Source organism: Grammomys surdaster, unplaced genomic scaffold, assembly GCF_004785775.1.
Source record: "Grammomys surdaster isolate TR1022 unplaced genomic scaffold, NIH_TR_1.0 67, whole genome shotgun sequence".
Classification (NCBI taxonomy): domain Eukaryota; kingdom Metazoa; phylum Chordata; class Mammalia; order Rodentia; family Muridae; genus Grammomys; species Grammomys surdaster.
This window is the reverse complement of record NW_021604569.1, coordinates 1,641,127-1,669,125: the sequence shown is the minus strand read 5'-3', so window position 1 is coordinate 1,669,125 and position 27,999 is coordinate 1,641,127. Positions and strand designations below refer to the sequence as shown.

The 27,999-nt window shown below is 40.3% G+C and overlaps 2 protein-coding genes across 2 annotated transcripts in view; one reads left to right on the top strand and one right to left on the bottom strand.

Moving 5' to 3' along the window:
* The window catches only part of Ppp4r3b (protein phosphatase 4 regulatory subunit 3B), a 46,428-nt gene extending 40,219 nt beyond the window's left edge, over positions 1-6,209 (top strand). The window contains exons 17-18 of the transcript XR_003712647.1: positions 5,741-5,871; positions 6,130-6,209. The gene's annotated coding sequence lies outside the window, so the exon portion shown is untranslated. The remainder of the gene's footprint in view (positions 1-5,740; positions 5,872-6,129) is intronic.
* Cfap36 (cilia and flagella associated protein 36) lies at positions 23-27,946 on the bottom strand. The gene is made up of 10 exons (XM_028777407.1): positions 27,773-27,946; positions 25,864-25,928; positions 24,826-24,927; positions 12,869-12,983; positions 9,504-9,591; positions 7,660-7,711; positions 3,813-3,915; positions 949-1,088; positions 648-797; positions 23-191 (listed from the first exon to the last, which is right to left on the bottom strand). The coding sequence occupies exons 1-10, from the start codon at positions 27,885-27,887 to the stop codon at positions 90-92; spliced, it is 1,032 nt and encodes a 343-aa protein (XP_028633240.1). The 5' UTR covers positions 27,888-27,946; the 3' UTR covers positions 23-89.
* Between the last annotated feature and the right edge of the window lie 53 nt (positions 27,947-27,999).

The window sequence follows — 27,999 nt, the reverse complement described above, 5'->3', positions numbered from 1 at the left end:
AGTATTTGCTTGAAACTAATAGTCGTTGTTTAAGGATTAAATAATTTATTTTTAAGAAAATTTGGGCTTCTGTTTTGCTAGTTTTCATATTACTTATTAATAACTTCTTCTTTAAGTTTCTCTGCAAGCAATCGCCTCTTTAGTAATGTTTGTTTCTCCTCTGCTGTCATTTCTGGCTTCTCTGTCATTTCCTTAAAGACAAAAAAAAAATTGCTACAATTAGTTTCATATGTCTAAAATCCTCAACATACTTCAAAACAATAAAGATTAAGGACATTTGCAGTAACTAAGTCAATTGTCAAGTTATACTTCAAGTTTCTTGAATCTTCTTGGAGAAACATTGGGAAGGTGATGGGTGGGCTATGGACAGACCATCGCACAAACATTTAATATGGCTGAAGTAAGACACACATACTGACCCTAAGGAACTCAGCAAGGGAAGTCAATAAAAATGTATAATGAAATGATTCTTTCTACCTCACAAAATTCTCATCTAAACTCCCCTGAGAGAGGACTTAGTTGTTAGACTAGCTCATGGTTAATTTGAGTACATCAACCAAACAAAATTCATTGGAGGCTTTCTTGCACAAACAAGAACTTCTTCCCATGGTCCTCGCAGTTGATACACCAAAACTAGCCAGCCATACCTCTGCCTCCCTGGTAGGCTTTCCTTTTTGCTCAGTATTCTGGATCTGCTTTGCCCTCATATCCTTTCTCATGGACATCAGCTTGTCTCTCTTCTGCTTGAGATAATGCTCTCGTTGACGTAACTCTTCTGTTCCAAGTGCTGACAAATTCTGGTTCAGATAAGAAAAGGGATTGTCTATATTCATTCACACAACACATGCCAAAGACATCCTGGGAATCAGTTCTAGTTCCAAGATGATAACAAAGTGTATGACCGCATGGTTCCAAGTGCCTTGCTCATGGTAAATAGCTGTCACTTACTGCTATTGGTCCTTCCATGCTTGCATGCTCTAAGCCAGGTATCTTCAGACCTTTCTGTGTGAGGGAGGAAGTTTCAGGCAACAACTCCATCTTTCTTGCCAAGGGTTGTACTGACTGATTAGCAAAATGCACTTTAACTTCTAGTGGTAAACAATGAGACCAATTAAGATATTATAGCATAATTCTTACAATTAAGATATAAGATCCACACTGTTATGCAGTACATAGGCACTCCATTCATAATTCAAACAGCACACTGATCCTTTACAAACATCTTTGGTTTCAAAAACTTGCTTCCAAGTACGTGACTGTACACTTCAAGCACAACTTTACAACAGATCTTCTTTTACAGTAGGTGTCAACAGCAATGGCTTGGTTGTGATAACATACTAAAAGTAACTACCAATGCACTAAGAAAATGTAAACACTTCTAAAGCAAGCAGAAACTTGAAAGCATTTGTAACGTAAGCATTCCATACTGTGAGATCTGTGGCAAGAGGTATGACTAACAGTTGCATTGCTTCTGTGGTCTATTTTCTCTTAGAAAATTAGGTGATTAAAGAGGACTGTCAAGAGGACACAGAAAGTTAAGTCTCTGACCACTCAGGATCTATAGGAGGAAAAGATAGAACCACCTCCTGCAACTTGCTCTCTGCTCACATACACAGAGGACAGTGGCACATATACACAGAGCTTTCTCATATACACATACACAGCACGCTTTCTCACATACAATCACACAAATCATTTTTAAGGGCCTGGGGCTTAGGAGATGGTTCAGTGAGAAAAGTTCTTGCTATGAGCCATGAAAACCCTATGTGATCCACCACACATTTAAAAAGCTAAGCCTGGCTGAGGAGATCACCATGGAGATTTACAAATTGATCTCTCGGGAGCTTGCTTGCCTGCCATCCGTGCCAGTCTGTGACCACTAGGTTGAATGAGAGACACTGCCTCAAACAAAGTGAGGGGGCAACAGAGGAAGACACTTGACCTCAACTTCTGACTTATACACATGCAGGCATGAATGAGCACTCACATGTGTGCACACAGACATACATAAGCCACACATACACACCAAAAAATGTAAAACCATTTCAGTACATGGTCTGCAAAAGGAAACAGTGAGACATGGAAAGACTTAAAATACAAATAAGTAAAATCATGAGGGAAGACCTCAAAGGATTACTAATCCTGCCAGGTGTATAAAACCAGAAAGGAAAGGTGACAAGGAGCACTGCTGCACACACAGAGCAGGTTGGCCGCACTGCAGGAAGACTGGAGAGAACCATTGCAGGCAGAGGGCCAAGAACCTAATGAGTTTAAATAATGTTGCTAATATTCAGATTAAGTTAAAATGGCCATTCTTAGTAGAGATTATTTTACTATAAGTAGTCATGGAACCACAGAACTGGAGAATGTGCACGTAAGCATGTCAACTCATGCACTTACACACCCAGGCTCTGAATGTGTCAGATGTGGACATACATACTCTCAAACAGAAGAGAGATGTATGTGGAGCCAAAACGCCTTTAGTTGTCCTGGTCTTTAAAGAATGAATCAGAAAGCCTAATGAAATAACCCCTCTCTGGCAACTCATCAGAGAACAAATCTATTCATTTTAGTAAGAACCAAGGGAAGACATAAACAAAAAGGCAAAAGAAATGCAAGCCAAACACCTTGATTCTTTTAAAATTAGGACTTCTCACTAAGGTGCCATCACTTTATATGAAGTGATCCACAGAACATCAGATACCCAGTTTTACAAAGTACTGAAAAATTAAGAAAAATTACTTTTGAAAGTATTTGCCATTTATTTTGCTATTGATGTATAAACTGTATTTTATGTAGTCTGTGACGAAATTTTGTCTTTTCTTGTTTTTATTTATTTGTAACCTTGCCTGGCCTGGAACTCACTATGTAGACCCCATTGGCCTCAAAGACTACCCTCCCTCTGCCTGGTGAGTGCAGGGATTAGACTATACCACCCCATCTGGTTGCTTTATTTTTCAGGCACAGTTATCACAGAACCTAGACTAGTCATAAACTCTCCATGTGACCCAGGATGGCTTTGCCTCCACATGTGTTACCATGCTCACTTGAAATTTTCATATATGATTCAGATGAACTCATTTCTATTTACAAACTAGAACATGAGAAAAAATGATCAGATATAATAAAAGTACAGAAAGGAACTTTATATTATATCTGTTAAGCCTGTTCCATATTCCTGGCAAGTTTAAATTAAGATTACAGTTCCTTCAAAACCAATGAGTACTGTAAGAAAACTGAGAACACGGGGAAACTTTCACAAATGTCTACAATTTAAAAAGCCAGGGGTGGTAGCCGGTACGTTTAATCCCAGTACCACACCAGGCTAAGGCAGGTGGATCTGAGTTCAAGGCTAGCCAGTATAGAAGAAAATAGTATTTAGGGTCAGAAGTCATAACTTCACCACTTAAGCGCTCAGAAATCTTGTAAAGTCACATTCTTGAATTTCTAATTTAGGAAAAAAAAAAAGTAAGGAGCATGACATTTACCTCACATTCGTTATCTTTTCAGTTGAGAAAACTAGAGTAATTTTTAGTATTATCCCACCAAGTTGAGCATCCAGCACAAAATATGTTATTATATGCTGTTGACATTGTACAAAAGCTGGTGGCTCCCTCAAAGAGAACTGCTTGTTACTCTAGATTCCAGGCTTCAAATCACTTAGAAATCTGGAAATGACATTTACTTCAGGCTGTGTATTTCCAACTTACAAACAAACTAAGCTTAGAAAGAACTTTAAGTACAAACAATACATTCTGGAGCACAGCATTCTCAGGGTATAGGTGTTAGCGTGCAGTACACCTCAAGTTTACCTGAGGGTGGCTGTACAAAGTGTTCACCATCCCCTTGGGAATTACTCAGTTTTGCAGCTTCGCTAGTGTATCCTGGCAGTTCTTCCATTTTAGCTTCTGATGACTTCAGGATTCCATAACACAATTTAAGAAGGAAGAAAAAATTAATGTTGACCAATTCAGTAGTTAAAGGATCCAAAGATGTTATTTAAAACATTACTATCACTGAACTAGATAATGAACAAGAGAGTCTATTTTCCCATTTTAAAGATGTTAACATTTTATAGCTCCTACTTATTTAATTTTTTTAGATTTATTTTTATGTGTTTTTTCCTACATGTGTGTATATATATATATAGTACATGTGTGTCTAGTGCCCACAGAGATGAGAAGAGGGTATTAAACTCCCTGGAACTGAAAATGCAGATGGTTGTGAGGCACTGTGTGGGTGTTACAAATTGAACCTGGGTCCTCTGGAAGAACAACAAGTACTCTTAACTGCTGAAGCATCTCTCCACCCCAATACCTCCTATTGTTTGAGGCAAGTAATACCCTGTTGCAAGTCATGCAGTACTAATAGCAGTAGAATTTGGTATTTAGAAGGAACTAGGTAGTCATGTGACTCAAAGCAAGCCACCAAAATAAACACTAAGAGAAATAAAACCACTGATTTACAATTTTTTCTAAATAAAATATTCCATGAACTTTGTGGCTAACAAAGCCACAAGTTCATTTATTTCGATTACCAAAATGGAAGAGAAGTATTAAATAAAACAATTTCATCTTGGAAATAAACTAATTTTAATTTTTTTCATTAAAAATAGAAAACAAAATCATTTGTATCTCTCTAGGTGGCCCACAGATTTCTAAATCTGGTTACTGAGTGACAGATAATTAGGGTTCATTATGTTAGCATATGAATTTTCATGCTTTTAAATTTCATGATAAGAGTGCTCAAATGAAAACAATTGTGTATCCCTAAATATTCAAGAAACAATATTTACATATAAAATGAAAGTTAAAATTGTGTCTTCTTGTAATTTTACACTCATTTCCCTAGTATAATTTTACATTTAAAAATCATTAATACTCCAGGTATTTTCTTTATTTATTTACTAAAACTGTATTCAAAAATACATAAATCTCTTAATACCCTAAAGCATCTCTTCTCTCTGCAATGGGTATAGTGGAGTAAGGCAGGTTTTTGTAAAACACTGTGGGATACCAGGATGTATTATTGTTTTAGGAGGTCAGAGAAAAGAAATGACTTTTCAGTTGTTTGTGTTGGGTTTCCTTTTCCTTTCAGAGAAATGGGGAGAATATTAGAGGCAGAGAGCCAGAAAGCAGGAAGCACAGAATGAGCTTCCTTCTCCTCTACCAGGTTCATTTTTAACCTGTCCTTGGACAGAAATGGGCACTTACAGAAATGCCCATGGTTCAGACCAAGCACTGTGATCCTGCTTCATAATGAAGCCCTGAAGTAGCCTGTGCTGAAAGTCATGCCTGATATTTCAATATAATAAAGGGAAAGTAAAATTCTCTTAATTTTCGTTGCATACAGGAAACTACAGGATTCGTTTATTTTTCTTTGGTAGAGTGAACATAGATAAATCAGAACTGCAAAGCATAGTAGGAGCTTTGTGGTGGTTTGGATAATAATGGCCCCCATAGTCTCTTATGTTTGAATGCTTGGTTCCCATTTGGTGGCCTTACTGGGGGAGGTGTCACTTGGGGTAGGTTTTGGGGTTTTGAAAGCCCACACAAGGCCCCGTCTTGTTCCTGGGATGCTGCCTATGGATAAGATGTAAGTTCAGCTGTTGCTCGGCCCTGTGCCCATCTGCCTGCCTGCTGCCATGCTCCCCCCCATGCTGGTTATGGAAACTGTAATCAAAGCCCCAAGTAAATGCTTCCTTTTATAAGTTGCCTTAGTCGTGGTTGTCTCCTCACAGGAATAGAACAGTAATAAAGACAAGCTCTAGTGGAGGGCTACAATGAACTATAAAGTGAACAAATTTAAACTGATGGAATTATGGATTTGGACGTGGGGAAAAGGCCAGGGATTAACCTCGAGACACATACGGTAAGTATAATCTCTGTCACTGAGCTCCGTCCCTAGCACCAGTGATGACTTTCTAAGAATGTATAAAGAAAAAAAAAGTATAAAATATACTCTTGTAAGAAAGTATGTATTGCATGGTGGTAAACACCTTTAATCCCAGCACTTGGGAGGCGGGGCATGCAGATCTGCAAATCAGGTGCCATCTAGGGAGGGCTACATAGTAAGACCCTGTCTCAAAAAAACCAAAAATAAAACAGAAAGTATCATTTTCTTACCCAGATGTGATCTCTGCAATACAGACCTGCCAGTCGGATAAGCACTCTGGTGAAACAGAGGCATGACTGTTCTGGTTGGATCTGAGCCCACTCCATAGGAGGGAATTCATGCCTGGTACAGTAAACCTCATCAAAAGCCCACAGCTGGGGAGGTCCTGGGCTAGGGAACCTACTAGTATCTTCCTTCTAAATGGACAAGTTCTCAAATACAGGACTGCTTAGTGCTGCTCTCAGTCACAGAAGTGTTTTAGTTTTGGTTTTTAAGGATTTATCTTAATTTTACATGTATGTATGTATGTATGTATGTATGTATGTATGTATGTATGTATGTATGTGTACTGTGTGCATGCCTGGTATCCATGGAAGCCAGAAAAGGATGCCAGAAGAGATCCCCTAAAACTGGAGTCATAGTTATGAGCCACAAATGGCACTGAATTTGAGAAGTCTGTCAGAGGAGCAAGTCTTCTTAACTACTGAGCCATCTCTCATGCCCTGGAGTTCTTTCTGCAAATGGACAGTACTTAATGCAGAAGCATATGGCCAGTCCTAGCACTGAGATAAGTGACTGTTGAGTGTTCAACCTGAAACAGGATACCTATATCATACTGCCAACCCCATCCCAAGGCTCAGAATGTAAGAACTGGAGAGCGGGGAGGAGTGCTATCTTCTAGACATGCAGGAACTCTCAGCAGCTATGGTCACTCAAGTCCTGCACAAGAACAAGTCAGTATTCCAGCACACAAAAGAGGAAGGCTCATGAGGACCTAACCCTAAGTGAAGAGCTACTGGCAGTTAATGACTGCTGGGTGCCATTTTCCCCCCATGGTGCCCATGATACAGAAAGTAACCCCACACCAATGCTCATGTAAACAGTCCTAATTAAACTCGGGAAAGTAAGGGGCTTGTTAGGAAGAAGGGGTTTAGAGGGAAGGGGTCAAAGAAGATAAGGAAGTGAACATGATTAAAGTGCATTACATACACGGGGGAAACTGTCAGAAAAACAAGTAAACTTTTTTTTAAAATGTACTGGGAAGACTGCCCAGCAGGTAGTTCTTACCACATAGCATGGAGACCAGAGCTCTCATCCCCAAAACAGCACATGTAAGTCAGATACGCATGGCAGCTAACCTTTAATCCCTGAATAGAAGATGGAGGTGGTATTCCCCCAGCAAACAGGATCTGGGGTCAGCAAGAGACCACGCCTCAATATAATGTGAGAGATTGAAGAGGCCATCTGACACCAACATGCACACGCACACAGACACACAGACACACACACGCCTGCACATACACAGGCATGTGTGCTGATACATGTAAACATTCATACATGCACACAAGACACACACAGCACCTGCACAGACAAAAAGTTAAAAGGATAAAAATGTAAATATAAATTCTCTGACTTTCCAAGAAAATCTGACTACTCTGGGGAGTTCTATAGAAGCTTAGGTGTAAACAGTAAAAGACACAAATGCACTTAGCACATGGCCATGGCATGAGATACGCTTCTGCTGCATTTACGTCCCATAAGCACCTGCTTTATTCGTTTCCTTTCTTCCTCCTGGTCGTATTCTTCTTTTGATTTTCTGAAATATAAAAAAAGTTAAAAAGTAAGTTTGTTTTGTTGAAACAGGGTCTCCCTATGGGTGTCCTAGAATGCCCTATATATACATACAGATCAATCTACCCTTGAACTCAAACTGATCCACCTGCATCTGCTGTCCAAATACGGGGATTAAAGGTGTACACCCCAACTGGCTGGCTAAAAAGTAAATTTTCTTCATCATCAAAGAATAACATGTTAACCTGACATTATATTATAGGCAGAGATAGAGAACAGCCATCTGTACAACCCTGCTGTACAGTCACCTGCAACAGACAGCAAAATATCAATGGACTGTACAATTTACCTTATGAATTCTAGCTGAACAATGACCAACAGATTTGAAATCCTGAACCCTTGTTCTTATGTATAAATGGATAGTCTAAACCCACATTTTAATGGCATTAAAGTCCTAATTTCCATTAGGAAAGACTCACTCTGGCCAGAAGCAGTAGGGACATGCCATAAATCCCAGTACTTGGGAGGCAGAGGCAGAAGTTCCTGGAACTTTAAGGTCATCCTCTATAGCTATAGTGAGTTCAAGGTCAGCCTGATCTGTAGTCAGTCAATGCAACCAGTCAAAACTTAACCAGTCCTCTAGACAAATACCCTTCCCTTTGCACATCTCGAAATTCAAGCTCCCATCTGCCCCTGCCACAGGGCAAGATCTGACGGGTTATATCCCCCAAACCACTCACATTCCCTAAAATTAAGCACTGAGCCTTGGAACTGTCATGGGTTCCCACTAGGTGAATCTTTCTGACTACGGGCATCCTCTTCCTCTAAGCCATGCACATTCTCACAGATTTTAAAAGTACATGCTACTATGATTCTCTCCTTCCAAAATCCCACAGTGACTACAAGGGGAAATTATGCTCACTAGCCTTTCTTGGTTAGAGTGTGGTACAGCCCATGCCAAACATCTGCTTGAGATGAAGTCCTTATCTGAGCTCAACCCTTGGACTCACTCCTCAGCAGCTGGGGCAGGTAGGTCGGATGCCCAGCCTCCTGCTTGGCAACACCAGCATGAGTGGTCTTTAATACTAGAAACAGCAGACAAGGAGAGCTCTGCTCTGCTCTCTCCTCTCTCTGCTCTCTCTGCTCTTGCCTCTCTCTGCTCCCCTCTCTGCTCTCTCTGCTCTCTCTCTCTGCTCTCTCTCTCTCTGCTCTGATCTCTCTCTGATCTCTCTCTCTCTCTCTCTCTCTCTCTCTCTCTCTCTCTCTCTCTCCTCTCTCCTCTCTGCTCTCTGCTCTCTGCTCTCTGCTCTGCTCAGGTCACACTCTACCCTTGCCCATCAATCATGGACTCAGAGTTTTTTCCCATTGGTGGCTAGTCCCTTAATCCTATGATAAAGGATATGTGGAGGTGAGGACAGGGCAATCCTCTCCATCACACTGATCCAGTTTAAGTGATAGGAAAGTATTTTTCTCTCAAATATAATACAAATTGGACATCAAACATGAAAATCTAAACTGTTCTAAAATATGAAAACTTTGGTATATCAGCAGAATGTTCAAAAGGTTTCAAATTTTTTAATGTTTGGATTCCAGATTTTCTGGTTAGGGTTACTCATCTGTGATCTGTGCAAGTATTCCAAAATCTAAAACATTTAGTCCTAAGCATTTGGATAAGAGTCACTCAAGTCACTGTGTATACATGGCAAAAAAAAAAAAATCATTTTGTTGGTAGTATTTTCTAGGGAAAAGTTCATATACATTCAGATCAGATATAGCACTACTAACAAGTCATCGGAAAAGAGTTGAAAAATGCATACCTGAGGACCTCTCTTAGAATTTTCATTTCTTCCTGTTCGAGGTCACTGACCACATCTGCACCATCAGTTAAGCAGTCAGGTAACACACCTGTTCAAAACCAAACACCTCATGGAAGACCATCAACTCAACTGAAAACACTCTCTTCACACTGTTATGATCCATTGGTACAAATTAGTTTACAATGTAATATTTCTTAAAAATTCCAAGCCTTATCTTTTTAATTATCTTCTGTTTAACTTTCTCATATTTTAGGGACTATAAGCCCAACAAAAATCAGTCTTGATTTCAGCTAGAACAATCTCTCAGTAATAACTTGTATTTACTATCTAAAATAGCAATGATGTGGCTTAGCGGTTGAGTCCTTAAATAAGCATGCATGGGCTCAGTTCCCAAGACCAAAAAAAAAGTATTCTTTCACCTCTATATCATGGAGGCACTCACAGTTTCTTTATCTAGCAACCGTTTTTTTCTATCTCTCACACACAATTAATTAATTTAAAAAAATTCTAACTTGAAAAACTGTGTGGCAATAAAAATAATAGACATTATGGTCTTCCACTGTCACACTGCATCTAAGGCTATCCTACTGATAGCACTTAGCCAGGGTTACCAGTGTGCTGGTAAAGGTGAGCCTTAGGTGAGAAGAGGTTACAAAACCAAACGGTGCTTTGTTAGAGGGCACCTGAACTATGTTAGTGAAAAGGCCCTGCTTACTCTGTGCAATGACAGCATGTTCTAAACTTGTGCTCAACATAAAGATCAATAATTCTATCTCTGCCCTTGAAGCACATTCAGTACTGGCAATAGCCTTAAATCACAATTGTGCCAACCTCCACCCCACATTCCCCTCACCCCTGTAAACACAAATTCAGAGGAAGTAATTTTATGTTAATTGTTGGCTTAACTGACTTCTACATCCCTGATGAGGCAGGCTGAGTGTCCGTCTCTATGTTCTACAGCACGAGCAGAGTGCACCATTATTTTACCTTCCATTTCTTTATGCAAATGCATATGCACTGGAATTCTAGATTGCCTCTAAAGTGGTTTTATCATGGCAATTCCCTTGATGTTCTCGAGCATTTTGGGCTAAACATTGTACTGAGTTAATAGCAATCATTTCTAAAGAAGGAGTATAAAATCATTCTCCTCCTAGCAACCTTTCTATGGAGAATTCAAAGCAGTGAGGAACAACACAACTGTAGGAAAGAAATCGTTTAAACCATCAAAATTCATTTTCTCTAAATCATTTGAGAACAAAAAATCCAGAAAGCCTTTGAATTTTCCTTACAAAAAAATAAAATTTCCAAACATCCTGTTTTTAATACAATCAACACTGATCTATTACTCAGCCCTCTATGCAAATGTTAGTTTAAATTTAGACATAAGGCAAACTGCCCATACTGTGGGCTGACAGCAGTAATTATCCCACATCATCCATCCCTTCTCCAATAAAGCCAGATTCTATGCAATCATCAGGTGGCCATCACTGAGAGAAAAAGCCTTCTCTCAGAAAAGTGGCACTTGATTAAGTTAAGCTGTCACAATGGTCTCATCCCCTTCCAGTTTAAGGCACATGACCCGATGCTGAGCAACGGGGCCTGAGCAAAGACTCTTGGAGGGCTCACATGAAATGTTATCTTTCTTACAAAGAAATTCACACAGGAAACTCCTTTCCTCACAAAACACTGAGTTTGCATTGGAAGCAAAAGAAAAGAGGCTGGGAAGGTCAGGGTATAAATATGGCAAGAGTCAGAGGCCTTGAAAACCTCACTGAGCACTAGAGTGATCAATTCTGGACTTGTCTTCCTCATTTGGACTTCATCTGAGAGACTGCTTGATAGCTTTATAACAACTTGACACAGGCTAAAGTTAATGGAGAGAAGGGAACCTCAGTCGAGAAAATGCCTCCATAAGATCTGGCTGTAGGACATTCTTAATTAGTGATTGATAGAGTAGGTCCAAGGCCATGGTGGGTGGTGCCATCCCTGGGTTCTATGAGAAAGCAGGCTGAGTCAGCCATGAAGAGCAAGCCAGTATTCCCTCCATGACCTCTGCATCAGCCCCTGCCTCCAGGTTCCTGCCTGTGTGAGTTCCTGTCCTGACTTCCCTTGATGATGAACAGTATTCTGGAAGTATACGCTGAACAAACCCTTTCCTCCTCAACTTGCTTTGTTCATGTGTTTCATTAGAGCAATAATAACTAACTAACAAGACAGAGACTGCTGTCTAACTGCCGACACCGTTTTCACTGAAGCGCATTATCTTTGGCAATCTGAAGCACACAGCTAATACAACTGCAGAAGTTCTCGTCATATAAAAATCAAGTTTCCTTAAATGCCAAACTGTAAAACTACAGTCCACTGGTCAAGTCTACTGTTTCTTTTATTAAACATTGTCCTCTCAAAACAAGCCTTACAAATGTAAAGCAGTTATCCCACAGAGCAAATTAAAGCATAGTTTTTTGAGTACTAAGAGAAGACTTCACAAAACAAAGAATGGAACAAAAAAAAATGGTTTACTTCAAAGTAATCACACTGTATTAGACTCTTCAGGGTCAGGGTGGTCTCTTAACAACAGACAACAGCTCTAGGACCCACTGTGAAAAGGAGCTTAACTCTAACGCACAGCTGGCTCCAAAGGGTAAGGCTCTACTCACATGGCCAAAAATCGACATTCTGATGTTTATCTCAGCCACAGAATCCCTGTTTGTTGGGGCTGGTGAAATGGCTCATGACCTAAGTTTTATTCCTAGGACTCATTCCTGGAAGCTGTCCTCTGAGCAGTACATGTGCACATGGCACAGATGTTCCTCCCCCAAAATAAAAACACGCCCCATATTGCACATTCCATGTCCTTAAGAGCAAACTGCACAACTAAATATAGCTCCCATACTTTCATGAAACCATCAAAGAAACAATCTTGCTGCCAGACTAGTAAAGTGCTGGCCCCTGCTGTAGCCAAGATCAACAGCTCCAGTAACACCTGGAAACCTGTTAAAGATACAGATGACCAGGTCCCATTCCAGACCCATGACGGATGACCCACTGCTTACTGACACCGGAGAACCATTTCCTCCTAAGGTCCTAATAGTGCTCATAACAGCCACTCAAAACATTAAACTTAACTAACACAATGGCTGGGCAGAAAAGCACAAAACTAAAGCATCTGTAAATCAAATTGTCTTCATTCTTTGAGATGCCACATGCTAAATTAGGAAATTTATTTTCTTAAATCTTTTACAAAGACTTTCATATTTAAAATAAATACATAAAAGGTAGCTAACTATGTTTAAGACTGTTAGAATAAATAAAAAAATCAAACTTCAAAAACAAATTCAGTTAGTACTTAGATTCCAGTGTTTTACCATTCCTCTCCTGGATGATTCGGATGGCCTGAAGCTGCATTTCAATGTTCTTCTGGACCATCATTGCTTTAAAGATAGTAAAATCTTCTGCTGCCAACACAGGCTGCAAAATGGCCTGTGGGAGGAAGTCTGGATGTTAAATGAAGATTTAAGTTTGGAAACTATTTAACCCACATTGAAATCATCATTTCCACTGAAAAGCAGCAAACTAATTCATGAATGTTATATCATTATTATGGTTAGGTGACTCAAGTAGACAAACAATAGGGTTTCATTATGTAGTCCTGGTTGGCCTCAAACTCCTAATTCTCCTGCCTTGGCATCCCAAGTGTTGGGATCACAGGATATACAGCTATATACTCTGCTAAGATTTTTTTTTTAAGCCTTTAAAATAGGGTTCTCTGGAGCTACCTCATTCAACCTGCAAGCCTCCAAGAGTCAGATAGGCAGACGCCTTCTCCGAACAAGCTAGTGTTAAATGGAAAACACAACCTGGCTTACATTTCTATTTCTAACGTTATCAGCTCAGTATTTGAGTTTGGTTTTTACCCCAAATATTTGGTTTATATCCTATCTCCTGAAATTTACTTTGGGTTTAATTCAAGGAAATGAATAAAAAATGAAGCCTTATAAGCAAATTATATATTAATTAGAGATTATATTAGATTGGATTAGGAATTATGAAAAGTCAAAACTGAAAAGTATAATAAATGAAGAATAAAACTGAGGCTGGAGCAATGGCTCAATTATTCAGAGCACTGCCCTCACAGAGGACCCAGGTTCACTTCCCAGCACTCACATGGTGGCTCGAAATATCTGTAACCCCAATCAGACATACATACAGGCAAAACACCCTTACGTGTAAAATAAAAATAAATAAATCTTTAAAAAAAAGTATCTATCATTAGATTACATATATTAAATATTTCCTTAACTATTAGTAATATTACATATTGCCAAGAACAAAAAAATTCCCAAGCTAATTAATAAGCAAAGTAAGATTTGAGATGCATGAAAACGCCGCCCAAAGGAAGCATGTCTTGTCTTAGCAGAATTTAATTTTCAGCTCTACCTGAGATGAATGGAAAAGTTGACCACACTAAACCATCCAGAGATAACCAAGAGTATACTGTTTACCAGAAGGCAAAGGCAATGTTCTCACAAAAAACACCAGACCAGACACTTCACCAAAGAATTCCACTTGAAACAGATGAGCCCTTCCTCCAGCAACCAGCTCAACACATTCTAGATGTGCCGTGTAACAAAGGTAAGAGCAAGTGACATCTCCAAGGAGTACGCTATGAAGAGGAAAATACAATGCTCCCTTAAATTCTGCTTGGTTTTCAGGAATCTCAAGGCAGGGGGTGGCAAAGATGAGCTGAAAGTGCTAAAACCAGTATGGGAAGCTTCTGTCTGAATCCCCTTTTGGGGGTTGGGCTTCCTGGCCTATTACTAACACCAAGTACTTTATCCAACTTTTAAAATGGCATTGCAATTCCATCTAATTTTTGGCCTTTCGAGACAGGGTCTCACTTTGTAGCCTAGGTTGATCTCAAACTCAATTATAATTTGCTTCCTGAGAAAAAGTATTGGGATTACAGGTCTGAGCCACCACACCCAACTATTGGGCACTGCTAGCAATTGATAGCAATGTGACAAATTTTCTAGCAGGTAGCTAGAGATTGAACTTGTAATTATGACCTTTGGCACTACTTAATAAGTCCAAGTAAAATGACTGGTTTTTTTTGTTTTTTTGTTTTGTTTTGTTTTGTTTTTTGAGACAGGGTTTCTCTGTGTAGTCCTGGCTGTCCTGGAACTCACTCTGTAGACCAGGCCGGCCTTGAACTCAGAAATCCGCCTGTCTCTGCCTCCCAAGTGCTGGGATTAAAGGCATGCACCACCACTGCCTGGCCAAAAAATGACTGTTGTTAAAGCATTCCTGAGCTCTGTTTCAGACAATAAAAACTGATCTTTACAGGATGAGTGTCCACATATCTCCACACATTAATTCTTAAAACATTAAAGTTTCAGAAACACTGGCAAATTAGAGAAGGAAAAGAGTCTTGATATCAAAATCCAATGTAACTATAAGCACTAGTGGCTCTGTGACCCTGGATATTATTTAATCCTTAGCATGAATAAAAATAACATAGCATTTATACAGTGTTTCATGGTTTCTAAGATTCTGAAAAGTAACAAAAATAGTACAATATTTTGTGTGTCACTTAGAAAAAAATGCCAATTAAATAACACCTTTAATTATACAAAACAGTCTCATTTTAAATATATTATGACATAAAAATGTGTCTCTGGGGTCTAGAGAGATGGCTCCACAGTTAAGAGTACCCAGATTCAATTCCAAGCACCCATACTATGGCTAACAACCATCTGAGTCCAGTTCCAGTCCATCCAATGCCCTCTTCTAGCCTCTGCAAGTACTGAACACATGGTACACACATATACATAAAACCTTTTTTAAAAGTTTTACCCTGAATAAAACAAATATATAACAATTGTTTCACAAAGTATTAAATGAATTGAGTAACATTTTATAATCTGGGAAGTAAGCATAAAAGTAATTGTTCTGGTCTTTTTTAAAGCTTTATTTTTATTATTTGTAGTATGTGTCTGTGAATGTGAGTACAGGTATCCCTAGAAGCTAGAAAAGTGAGAGGCCCCGGAGCTGGAATTACAGTTGTTGTAAGCCACCTAATGTGAATGCTGGGAATGGAATTCAGGTCCTCTAGAAGAGCTCTCTGCTGAGCCAGTGTTCTGATCTTTAAATGCTTGTTGAAATTGACAGACTGCTGACCCAGCTAAGAAAAAGCCAATCTGGGCTACACAGTGAATTTGAGGCCAGCCTAGACTACTCAAGACTCTATCTCAAGAAAACAAAAGAAAAATAAAAACCTCAGCAAACACCATACTTAAGAATTCCCAGTGTGATCAAATATTAAAAAATGTAAGAAGGTCTATCTATCACTGTTGAACTGTAAACATTAAAAAAAAATGAAGAAATATATAAATAACTTTGTGCCCAAACTTGATGACCAGTTTGCCAAACTAACACTATGATAATAAGATGATTCGAATAGATAAAGCTATTCATTGTCTACTTAAAAGGTTAATCAGCCAGACAGTAGTGGCACATGCCTTTAATCCCGTGAGTTCAAGGCCAGCCTGGTTTACAGAGTAAGTTCCAGAACAGCCAGGGCTACACAAAGAAACCCTATCTTGAAAAACCAAAATGTAGAAAGAAAAAGAAAGGAGGAAGAAGAGGAGGAGGAGGAGGAGGAGGAGGAGGAAGAGGAAGAGGAGGAGGAGGAAGAGGAGGAGGAGGAGGAGGAGGAAGGGGAGAAGCAAGAAAAAATTATTGGTAACTGTACAAAACAGAAAAGTCAAAATGAGTGTAAAAACAAATTCCAACAGAGAGAATACATATTAACTCATTTCCTGAGGCCAATAGTACCCTAATCCCAAAATCAAAGACTTTACAAGAAAGGAAAACTAAAGGTCAGAGATGGAAAAAATGCCCAGAAGAATTTTTGCAAACTAAATTCAACAATGTATAAAAGAATTACATAGCATAATAACCTGGGATTCTTTTCTAATTATTCAAAGTAGATCAACATTTGAAAATAACTCACTATATCAGAGATTAACAGACTGGAGACTGCCATTGACCCTACCAACAAACATAGAAAAGAGCTTCTGTGGTTGGTGAGATGGCTCAGAGGCTGCTCTTCCAGAGGTCCTGAGTTCAATTTTCAGCAACCACCTAGTCAGACCATCTATAAAGGGATCTGATGCCCCCTTCTGGCAAGTAGGTATACATGTGGACACAGCATTCCTACATTTAAAATAAATGAGTAAATAATAATAAAAAAAGAGCTTCTGATAAAATCTGACAACCATTCATGTATTTAAGACATGGCAAAACCCTCTCAGCAAATGAGAATAGGCAGACATTTCCTCACCCTTGTAATGATCATCTGTTTTCAAGATTTATTTAAAAAAAAAAGTATGAGTGTAAGTTCATGCACATTATATGCATCAGGTGCCTGTGGAGACCAGAAGAAGCTGGCTCATACCCCTAGAACTGGAGGTATAGACAGCTATGAGCCACTCTATGTGAGTGACGGGAACCAAACCTGGGGCCTCTGCAACAAGAATAAGTGCTCTGAACAGCTGAGCCATCTCTTCAGGACCTGAGACAGCTGAACAGTTTGGTGGTGAATGCTTGTAACCCCAACTCTTGGCATGTACAGGCAAGACCATAAGGAGGTCAAGACAAGTCTGGGCTACATAGTGGGTCTAAGGCCAAACTACGCTAATCAAGATCCTACCTCAAGGGTGAAAAAAGATGAATAAAAACCACAGCTAACATCATACATAAGAAACCAGAATCTTTCCCACTCAGATCAGAAATAAGGCAAAGATGACCTACTCACAATTACCATTTAACACTGTAAGTCCTGGCTAATGAAATAAGTTTGGTTTTCAGTTTGGATTTTGGTTTTAACCACTTGGAAAGGAAGAAGTAAAATTCTTTTTGTTTGGGGCTGGAGAGATGGCTCTGCAGTAAAGAGCACTTACTGCTCTTCCAGAGAACCCACATTCAGTTCCCAGCACCCATCTATAACATCTGCAAACATGTATAATTCCAGCTCTAGGAGCTCTGACACCTCAGACTCTGCTACAGGAATAGATGCTCTTAACAGCTGAGCCATCTCTACAGGATCTCAGACAGCTAAATCGTTTAGTGGTGAATGTGCACAGACCTCATTCAGACGCATGCCTACACATAGTTAAAAATAATCAAATCAAACATTTACTGCTGGTAAATCATTTAAAAATTACCTTAAAGCAATTCTTTGACTGGGGGGTAGCTCAGTTGGTAGGGTGCTTAACTAGCATGTAAAAAGCCCTGGGTTTGGTCCCTAGCACTGTGTAAACCCACATGTGATAGTCTCCAATCTCAGCACTTGGGAGGTGGAAGCAAGGGGATCAAGTTCAAGGTAATTTTCAGCTACACAGTGAACTGGAGACTAGCCTGGGATACATGAGACCTTATTTCCAAAGATGGAAACATTCAGGGGCCTAGAAAGACAGCTCAATGAGTAAGAGCACTGTCTGGATTCACACGGCACCTCACAACGTATCACTCCAGTCCTAGGAGATCTGACGCCCTCTTCTGGATTCCATGGACACAAGACATGCACACGGTACACAGATATACATTCAGGCAAAACAAACACACATGAAAAGAAATGCAAAAGCAAAAAGGTCATTTGCCATACATATAATTTTCCACTTGTTAAGTACAAGAGCAGATTTGCATACTAATAAAATGGGTGTGCTTATTTTACAAAAAGACTCATTGCTGAATGTTGGATACTACAGGACATACAACTTCAGGTTTTTTCAGAATTGATGAATATTTTGATTTTATAATCATCAACGCTAAGACTTACACTCCACTTAAATAAGTAGTACAAATGGTGCAAGTGCCGTTAGGCCCTATTTCAGAAGTAGTTGGAAATTCTGCCCTAATTTCAAGTCAAAATTCATTCAACAATGTTTATATGAAATTTAAAACTGCAACTCTAAACCAATTTTTAAAATCAAACATTCTAAAACAATAAAATCTGAAGATATACTAATTTTATATGTGCTGAGAAATGGCAGTAAGAAGATATCTTTTCTTTCTATAAACTATTATGTTTCTATAAGCACAGTGAGCATCTACGGGCAGTAAGGAAACCACAGTTCATCACATACAACAGTCTTCAGTTTGGCCAAGGTGTCTGAGGCAGTGTTCTTCGATGGCACGCAGCCTCATGCAAAGTGCAGAGTGAGCCCTTTCATGTTTAGAACCCTGGCTGTAGTAAAGCCTTGTTCTACAGCGCAGGTCCGCACAGCCATAAGCACGTCAGAACCCTTTAATATCGTCAACATTTCAAGACCCTCCACAATCAGCTACATAGGTCGAAACCCACCGCTGAGTGTGGCAGTTTCTTATACGGCCAAACAGAACACAAGCCTTGAATACATACTGTAACTAATGTAAAAGCTTCTAAAAAGTCTAGAGACCACAGACTATGGCTTCCAGTTTAGTGTTTTTATGGAACTCCTGTGTGTGTGAACAAGGGGGTCTCTGATTCTTGTACCAATTCTTGGGCTCCTTTCTTTCTGTTGATTTTTCTTGTCCAACTTTGATGTGATTTTTTTTTCTTATTATATTTTATTTTTTATATTTTTTTTTACATTAAGGAAGGCAGGAAAGAAGGAAGGAAGGAAGGAAGGAAGGAAGGAAGGAAGGAAGGAAGGAAGGAAGGAAGGAAGGAAGGAAGGCCTAGCCACTAGGGTGAACATGAACAACTGAGCTGTCTCTTATACCTGCTGGGGGAGGGAACATCACTTTCCTCCAATAGCTCAGCTAACACTGGACCAAGCATACCAGGACAGGCCTCACTCACGGTCAGGAGTAGCTGACCAACACATATCAAACTCCACAGGTTTTTTTGTATGTGCTTTTATTTGGTTACAGTTTGGTGGGGGGGAGGTTGTTTTCTTTCTTGGTGTAATTTTATTTTGTTTTCTTGGTTTTGAGGGTTTGTTGTTGTGTTGGGTTTTTGTTTTTTAAGAAAGAACTTAAAGTTGGGTAGATAGGAGGGGAAAGGAACTGGAAGGACTTGGGAGAAGGAAAGAATAAGATCAAAATATATTTAAATCTAAAATGGCCTTAAATAATAAAATAATTTTCAGATGATATGAAATAGAAAAAAAAAGAAAATAAGAAAAGTTATTGTCAAGAATCAGGGACTAGACCAGGAGGGAAAAATATGCAGGGCCACAGAACCTTACTTCCTATGATAATGTGATTGTGGATCTATGAACAGTATATGGCAAAACCACAGTTACAGAACAAAGTGTGAGGTAATGTGTTAATCTTGGTTCTATAGCATGTTAAACATAGTCTACTAATATAAGATCTTAAGAAATGAAACATCCAGCCGGGCGGTGGTGGCGCACGCCTTTAATCCCAGCACTTGGGAGGGAGAGGCAGGCGGATTTCTGAGTTCGAGGCCAGCCTGGTCTACAGAGTGAGTTTCAGGACAGCCAGGGCTACACAGAGAAACCCTGTCTCGAAAAACAAACAAAACAAAACAAACAAAAAAAAAAGAAATGAAACATCCATTCAATTTTCTATAAACCTAAAATTGCTCTAAAAATAGTCTATCTTTTATATTAATTAGCATTCATATATAATAATGGTTGTTATGTATGCTTTTGGAAATTGTGTCACCGCACCTCCAGTGAAGTCTGTGTGACAAGAGTAAATGTTGGATGCTGACTCCTGAGGCGAGTGCTTCAAGGAAGCCTGTCTCCTGGAGAGCCCTGGCAGCTCCTGAAAAGGATGTGTTCCAGATTTGTTCTTGCTATTACCAGGGAAGGGTTCTGTGCCACATCTTTTGTATTACTAATCTTTTCTTGGAAATATTTAGTTTGGAGAACAGGGTATGTTTGAAGGGTTTATCAGACTGGACACTCCAGATTTGGCTACATAATGTGGGAGAGTTTAGAAAAGGAGAAGGTTTTAACGAAGCAGCTAAAAGGAAAACAATTAGAAAGGACAGATAGAGTTCAGATGAGTTGATTAGGAATATCCACTACAGGTGTATAAAACAACAGCTGTTTCATTGTCATATGCAGGCGTGTATGCTGGACAAGGCAATAGATGGGTAGAGGATAACGGAGCCAGAAGTTCTTTATCAAATTTTGATTTGGCTAGAGAGGGTCGCTGGGGCATAATCACCCTGGTACCTCCTTTTAAGGCTATAATAAGAAAGCATTAAGGGACACTATTCAAAGGCTGGATTTTGGTTTGTTAGGCAATGGATTATTAGACACCAAAGTCTAAGAATACACTGACCTCAGACAATACGGATATCATCTTTGTGAAATCACCATCTAGCTCCTGAGGGGTCTCATGAAAAGTTATTTTCTGTTCGATGTTGAAACTGGCCATGTGTGGCCCGACTAATCTTGGCTATTGTATGATGGCTAACTTCCCTTTGTTCTGTTTAAACATCTGATGCTTGCACCTATGGATTACACTCAGATTCAGCACTCTCTTGTGTCTGTGTCTGTCTGTCATTCGCTGACTCCTTGCCCTCCTGTTACTGGCTGTCTGGTTCTCCCCAGGAGTGGGACTCCTGACTGGGTCTGCCTGCGGCATAAGTGGACATATTATATATAATGTCAGTTACTAAAATTAAGCATAACTTTCCCAAATTATATTGAAATGTTTTTGTAAGTTTTAGTTTCCATCTGACAAAAGTAAAAGTAAATCGACTAAAACATCAAAACAAAACAAACTTCTATTCTTTGCTATAGAGAAGTCCCTAGCTTTTGCTATACTAAACTTATTTATAACCTTTAAATGCATAAGCGCACGTGCGTGCAAGCACACACACAAACACATACACACAATCACAATCACACAATCACAAGTTTTTACAAGTTACACATGACAGAAAAGCAGGCTGCTAAAGGTGAGCTGGGTAAGGCACTCTCGAAGTCTGATGACCTAAGCTCGATCCCTGGGGCCCACGTGGGAGGAGGGCTGACGCCACCAAGGAAGAGGTTCTATGACCTCCAGTTACATGTGAGCATGTACAAAACAAATGCAAACATACAAAAACGAGACACTGTTTTCTTTTTTTGGTTTTGATTTTTTCAAAACAGTTTCTCTGTGTAGCCCTCACTGTCCTGGAACGCGCTCTGTAGACCATGCTGGCCTCAAACTCACCTGCCTCTGCCTCCAGAGTGCTGACTGAGATTAAATGTGTGGGCCATCACATCCAGGCTGTTTGGTTTTTTAAAGGAGAGTTGTTGGGTTTTTTTTTTTTGGGGGGGGGGGGAACAGTATTATGTGTATGTGCATGCAAGCTTTTGTTTTTACTATTGTACCACCTCACTGGTACTGCTTACCACTCCTGCTGCTTTAATACACGAGCACGCCAAGACCTGTGTTCCAAGCCGAATGATGTTGAAATGAACCAAAAGTACTCTTCTGCAAGTCCCCCTTAGCAGTGCAATTCAATGAAAGCAGCAGCTAGTTTAGACAATCAACACCGAATCAACCAAAAAAGAGATACCTCCTAAACTACTCGTGTTCATTGAGCTGGATTTTAGGCACCCAGATTGGCATTCTAGAACCCACTTTCTGACTTCATGTGTGAAAATGCAGTGACTGGGAAGCACCCATCACAGTGCTCCAAGATGCATTTTAGGAGTACTGACAGCCCAGTGCTGAGTCACTGCTGCCAGTCAGCAGCTGGTGACTGAGCTTGTTCTACAGAGAATAATCCTGCCTAGTCCACAGAGGATTGAACCCATGACCCTGGCCTGTCAGCACACTGCTAATCAACCACCAAAATAGCCAGAGCTAATTAAGAAGTGCTTCAATTTACTTAGAGACCACTTAACACACAACAGACATCATACTAAAAGTCTGACGTACATCACCACTTAAGGTTCACAAAAACCCTTCAAAGGAAATACTACTGCAAATGTTGTATCCTGAATCTTTCAATATTGGCTGAAAGATGATGAGCAAAGACAGTTCGGCAGTTATACTTTTTAAATTCCTTTGGTCTAAGAAAGGGATACTAGGGTACTAGAAGGGAGCTGGACATTTTGTTTTGTTTTGTTTTGTTTGTTTTGTTTTGTTTGTTTTTCAAGATAGGGTTTCTCTGTGTAGCCCTGGCTGTCCTAGAACTCACTCTGTAGACCAGGCTGGCCTCTAACTCAGAAATCCGCCTGCCTCTGCCCCCCAAGTGCTGGGATTAAAGGCGTGCGCCACCACCGCCCAGGGGAGCTGTACATTTTAGATTAAGGGATGTTGTGGTGGTTTGAATATGCTTGGTCCAGGGAGTGGCACTATTAGGAGGTGTGGCCTTGTTGGGATGGGTGTGGCCTTGTTGCAAGTGGTGTGTCACTGTGGGGCTGAGCTTAGAGAGCTTCCTCCTAGCTGCCTGAGGATGCCAGTCTCTTCCTCATTACCTTCACATCAAGATGTAGGACTCTCTGCTCCTCCAGCACCATGACTGCCATGCTTCCTGCCATGATGATAATGGACTGAACCTCTGAAAGTGTAAGCCAGCCCCAGTTAAATGTTGTCCTCTACTTATAAAGTTGCTTTGGCCATAGTATCTCTTCACAGCAATGGAAACCCTAATTAAAACAGTTAGTATAAGCAAAGCCAGGTGCATACATGCTTCTGAGGGGCCTGGATGGATGACAGTACACGACATATTGAAAAATTATAAAAGGACAAAACTGAAATAGAACCTAGGGTAGCATACTAGGCAATCCTCATTAACATCTTGCTAAACAAATACAGTCTATTTACTAGAAGACAGGAAGCAAAGCAAGCAAGGGCACACAGGTGAACTGCCTAGGATGGACGCTCACTCTCTACGACAGTGCCTGCTTCCTAGCTCTCTGCTTTAGTTTCTTCATTGATAGGCTGAAGCTAAATGGTGCCAAGAAAAGGTGAGGTAACGCCAACATGATGTCTAAATCATCAGCTAGGGAACTGAGCCAGGTGACTGACCCCTGTCATCTCAAGCCTTCCAGGGTAAAACAGGAAAAGTATGAATTCACAACCAACCCAAACTACACAATGGGTTTGAAGCTGGCCTAAATTACACAGCAAGTCCCTGTCTCAAAATTTAAAAAAAAAACAAACATTGGAAGAACAACATAGGCCGGCCTGACCACCCAGTTCTCCCAGAGACTAGACCACCAACCAAGGACAAGGAGTGTATCTGGAGGGATCCATGGCTCCAGATACATATGTAGCAGAGGACGGCCTTGCCTGACAGCAATGGGAGGGGAGACCCTTGGCCCCCAGGGAGGTTGGATGCCCCAGAGTAGGGGAATACTGGAGCAGGAAAGTGTGGGTAGGTGGGGAAGCACCTTCCTACAGGCAAAGGGGGTGGGGGCGGGTGGATGTGGGATGAGGGATAACCAGGAAGTGGTTTATCATTTGAGATATAAATGAATAGAATGATTAATATAAACAAACAAATATGTTTTTAAAGCCTATCAATTCTCAAGAACACTCAATAAGGATTTTTTTTTAAATAAATGTACCTACTAGCCACTCAGCCTAGTACTGCATACCTAAAGAGACAAGAAACCCAGTTTCATGAAGAGGTGGAAAAGATGGTTCAGCAGTTAAGAGCACTTGCTGCTCCTGCAGAGGTCCCAGACTCACTCCCAGCACCCAGATGGCAGCTCACAGCTAGCCCTAACTCCACTTCCAGGGACTCCAAAGCCCCTTCTGGCCTTCACAGGCACCAGACATGCACACAGTATGCATATATACATGTAGGTAAAGCACCAATTCACATAAAAATAAACAAAAAATAGTTCCACAAGTAGAACTAGAGACTGCACATTCGCTACAAACAGAAAAAGAGCAACAAAAGAATTATCATGGTCCTACAGAATGAAACCATACATGGATACTTTGTGATCTTACAACTCTGGAATCAGAAGGCTTTTTTTTTTGTTTTGTTTTTGTTTTTGTTTTTCGAGACAGGGTTTCTCTGTGTAACCCTGGCTGTCCTGGAACTCACTCTGTAGACCAGGCTAGCCTCGAACCCTTGAACTCAGAAATTCGCCTGCCTCTGCCTCCCAAGTGCTGGGATTAAAGGTGTGCGCCACCACACCAGAAGGCTTATTTTAATTCCATCAGATCATATTATTTCTTAAAGCGGTTACGAATGAACATGGCAGGTGACTGCCTCCACATCACACAATGTCTAGTTTGCTTAATGTCTAATAGTTCTTCTATCTCCACAATCAAACATATTTAACTTAAAGAAAGCCATGGAACTTGTTACATCTCAATATTAACAGAGTAACAGAAAAGCTAACACCTGTGATGTGCGCGTCTTTGCCAGAGGGGAAGTGCATGCTTCTTGAAACTGATCTTCATTAATTCCAATTTCTTTGAGGTAACTTTCTAACAGCTTTTCAACCTAAAAGGAAAAGAATTAACCTTTATAATGTACATAAGAAGATTCTAAATGTCATTCTGCCTTTTTAAATGCTCTTTGGAATTACCATTATATAAGACACAGAACTAACAATGTCTTTCACCAATAAATTAACAAGAAATGTTTTTATTCTTACAAAGAACCACATGAAGTTTAATTTCCTCTACTAGAGAACAGCCAGAATTATGAAGGTGAACATGGTATGACTCCTCTACTCACTGCCTTTTTTTTTTTTTTAGATATTCAAGGGCTCTTAAAAATCCCAAGACTACTATAAGTAAGTGAGCACAAGGACTGGCCTACAGGCCCCAGCTAAATAAAAATTTAAAAGTGAAACATCCCCATAGCTACAATAAATCATTACTTAGCGTAAAACAGAAGAGACAGAAAATCATTTGAAAGGATGCCCAGGGAAGTGATAAGCTTGAGAAAACTGCTTCTACTGTTGGGGCAAGAAGAACTCCTATAATGAAGGCTGCAGGGGGAATGTGGCAAGTAAGAGCGCCTGTGCAGGTCCAGAGGACCCAGGTTCGATTCTCAGCATCCACATGGGCCTTACAACCATCCATAACTCTAATTACAAGGAGCCCAAACTCCTCTTTTGACTACTGTGAGCACAGGCACATTCATGGTGCACATACATGCAGGCAAACACCCATACACATAAAATAAATAAATCTTAAAAACAATTTCAAGGAATTTTAATTTAAAAAAGCAATTTTTTTTTTTACAATCTTAAAATCAATGAAAAGAACTGGTGTGTTGGCACACACCTTTAATCCCAGCACTGGGAGGTAGAGACACACAGATCTCTGTGTGATCTAGGCCAGCCTGGTCTACACAGTGAGTTCCAGGCCAGCCATGACTACATAATGAGGCCCCATCTCAAACAACAAAAATCAGGGAGAAAATACTCACCAGCTCTTTGTACTCTTGATGAATTTCTGTATAGGTCAATTTGCTTTCTTCTTCATCATCAAAAACTAGATTTATAAGAAAATAATAGAACAGTGTAAAAAAATCATTTAATGAAGTACAAATATAAAAACCTTACAAATGTCCTTGCAGGAGCCTGTTCTCCCCTTCCACCTCGTGGGTGTGGGCTGACTTAAGTTATCAAGTTTACCAACAAACACCCCTGTCCCTAAGCCAGCTCCCCAGAGCCTTCGCTTTTAACATTTATGTACTTGAACTCTACAGTTTATATTCTACTGTTTACATGTGTGCCTTCTATGGTAGACTGTAAACTTTTCAAGGAGAGCATTTCTATCCCCAGGATCTGGTCTAAGGTAACTGACCACAGGTAAGTGAATACTAAAATGTTGATATCACATTGCTGTCTAAACCTTTAAGCATTCTGAGGCAGAGAACAGCACATTGGCAGCTCCACACCAGTGAAGGATAAAGTTATTCCAAGTGTTCTGACATCCCTTCTCTTTACTTTGCATTTGGTTTCTGTGACACTTCATATGCATTCACTACAAATGCTAATTAAACTCTTTTCAGTTCTGAAAACACACCACTGTGGTATTTGTAAGCCCTAGCTTTACTTCTCAGTAAAAATGCACAATCAGCTGTTACTACCGAGATGCAGCCATTCTTGACACCTGTGGCTAGAAGACAAACCATGCAACATACGATTTCTACTCAGGATTTAGTCTCAATGATAGATGAAAAATCAGTGGGTGACATAATCCTTCCTGCAGGAAATCAGGCTTTTCCCATGCTTCATCAACTCTAAATTCTACAGAGGAACACAAGTCAATTGCTGTGCTTTCTGAACCTCCTTAAAGTTGCTTGCCAAAACACTTAATTGGTGTTTGAATTTTAACAGAATAAAAGGTTCAGTGATCAAACAAAATTCTTTTCTTTACTAGATCCATAGACTCTTGGGTTCCAGAGAAGTCTTGCATGACAATTCAGGATAAGAACCCTCTGTTAACTGAATCTCAGACAACCTGCATTGCAGTACAGTCACTGTCAGATGTATGCAGATACTTTGAATGCCTCGGAACCCATTACTTTTTCAAGCAGGCTAATCCATCCTGGGAAACTGCATAAAAGATTTCCTTCACAGAAATGTGTTCTCTGCAGCTTGCATTCACTCACCCAAGCTCTATCGCACACACTGATCTTTACAAACGAGGCTAGTCTCTCTAACCTAAGACACAAGTTCAGATGATGGCTATTGCTACCCTCCAAGTATTGCCTAGGCAAAAAGCCACAATAGAGGTCGGAAAGGACATCGTTTGTGATTGCTTCTCTATGAACAGAGTTCAATTCGTCTTTAAGATATGAACTCGGATATGAACACGATATAAACCGATCAGAAAGCATTGACGCTGATCCTTCAAAAGAATTCCACATTTGTATATCTCATTTGTTAGAAAGGTCTTCCTCCCCATCGTCTGCTTTGGTCCTGCCAGAGTAATCGAATGCCCTCCTTTGCAGATTAAATGGCCAGAGTGAATTTGTTTTCATCTGGTAGACTGAGTCCACAGGGCCACATCTCAGGGGTCAGAAGCAACTCTAAGAACAACGACGCTTCTCTCAAATAACTGGGGAAGATGCTGGTTACCCAAACGGTCCACTTGAGCGGGGTAGAAAGATGCGGGATGAAGTGTGACAGGCCAAGCATGGGATTAAAGTCTAATGTGTTCAGGACGAGCGCTCGGGACAGGGTGGGTGAGAGGTTTTGGTGCGCATTTTCATGTCTGTAAACTAACGCCCCACTCGGGAAGGGGTGTATGCAATTCCTTCTACAAAACTGTCCTAGGCCCGCAGGCAAAGACAGTAATATTCGGCTTGTTCAGGGTCTGGTTCTTACCTTCGCATTTCTGCTCCACAAAGTCCAAGATGGGGATAGACCAATCTGGGCCCCGCAGGAACCCAGCGATGCTTTCCACCACCCATTCCACTTCGTCCTCTTCTTCCGCAGCCATCCCGCTCGCACCGGGAGACGCGGACGCCTAGGCCGGATTCCCCCGGCCCGCTCTGGCCTTTCGGCCGCAGGAAGCGACGAGGAATGCAGGCAGCACGATCTCCGCAATCGCC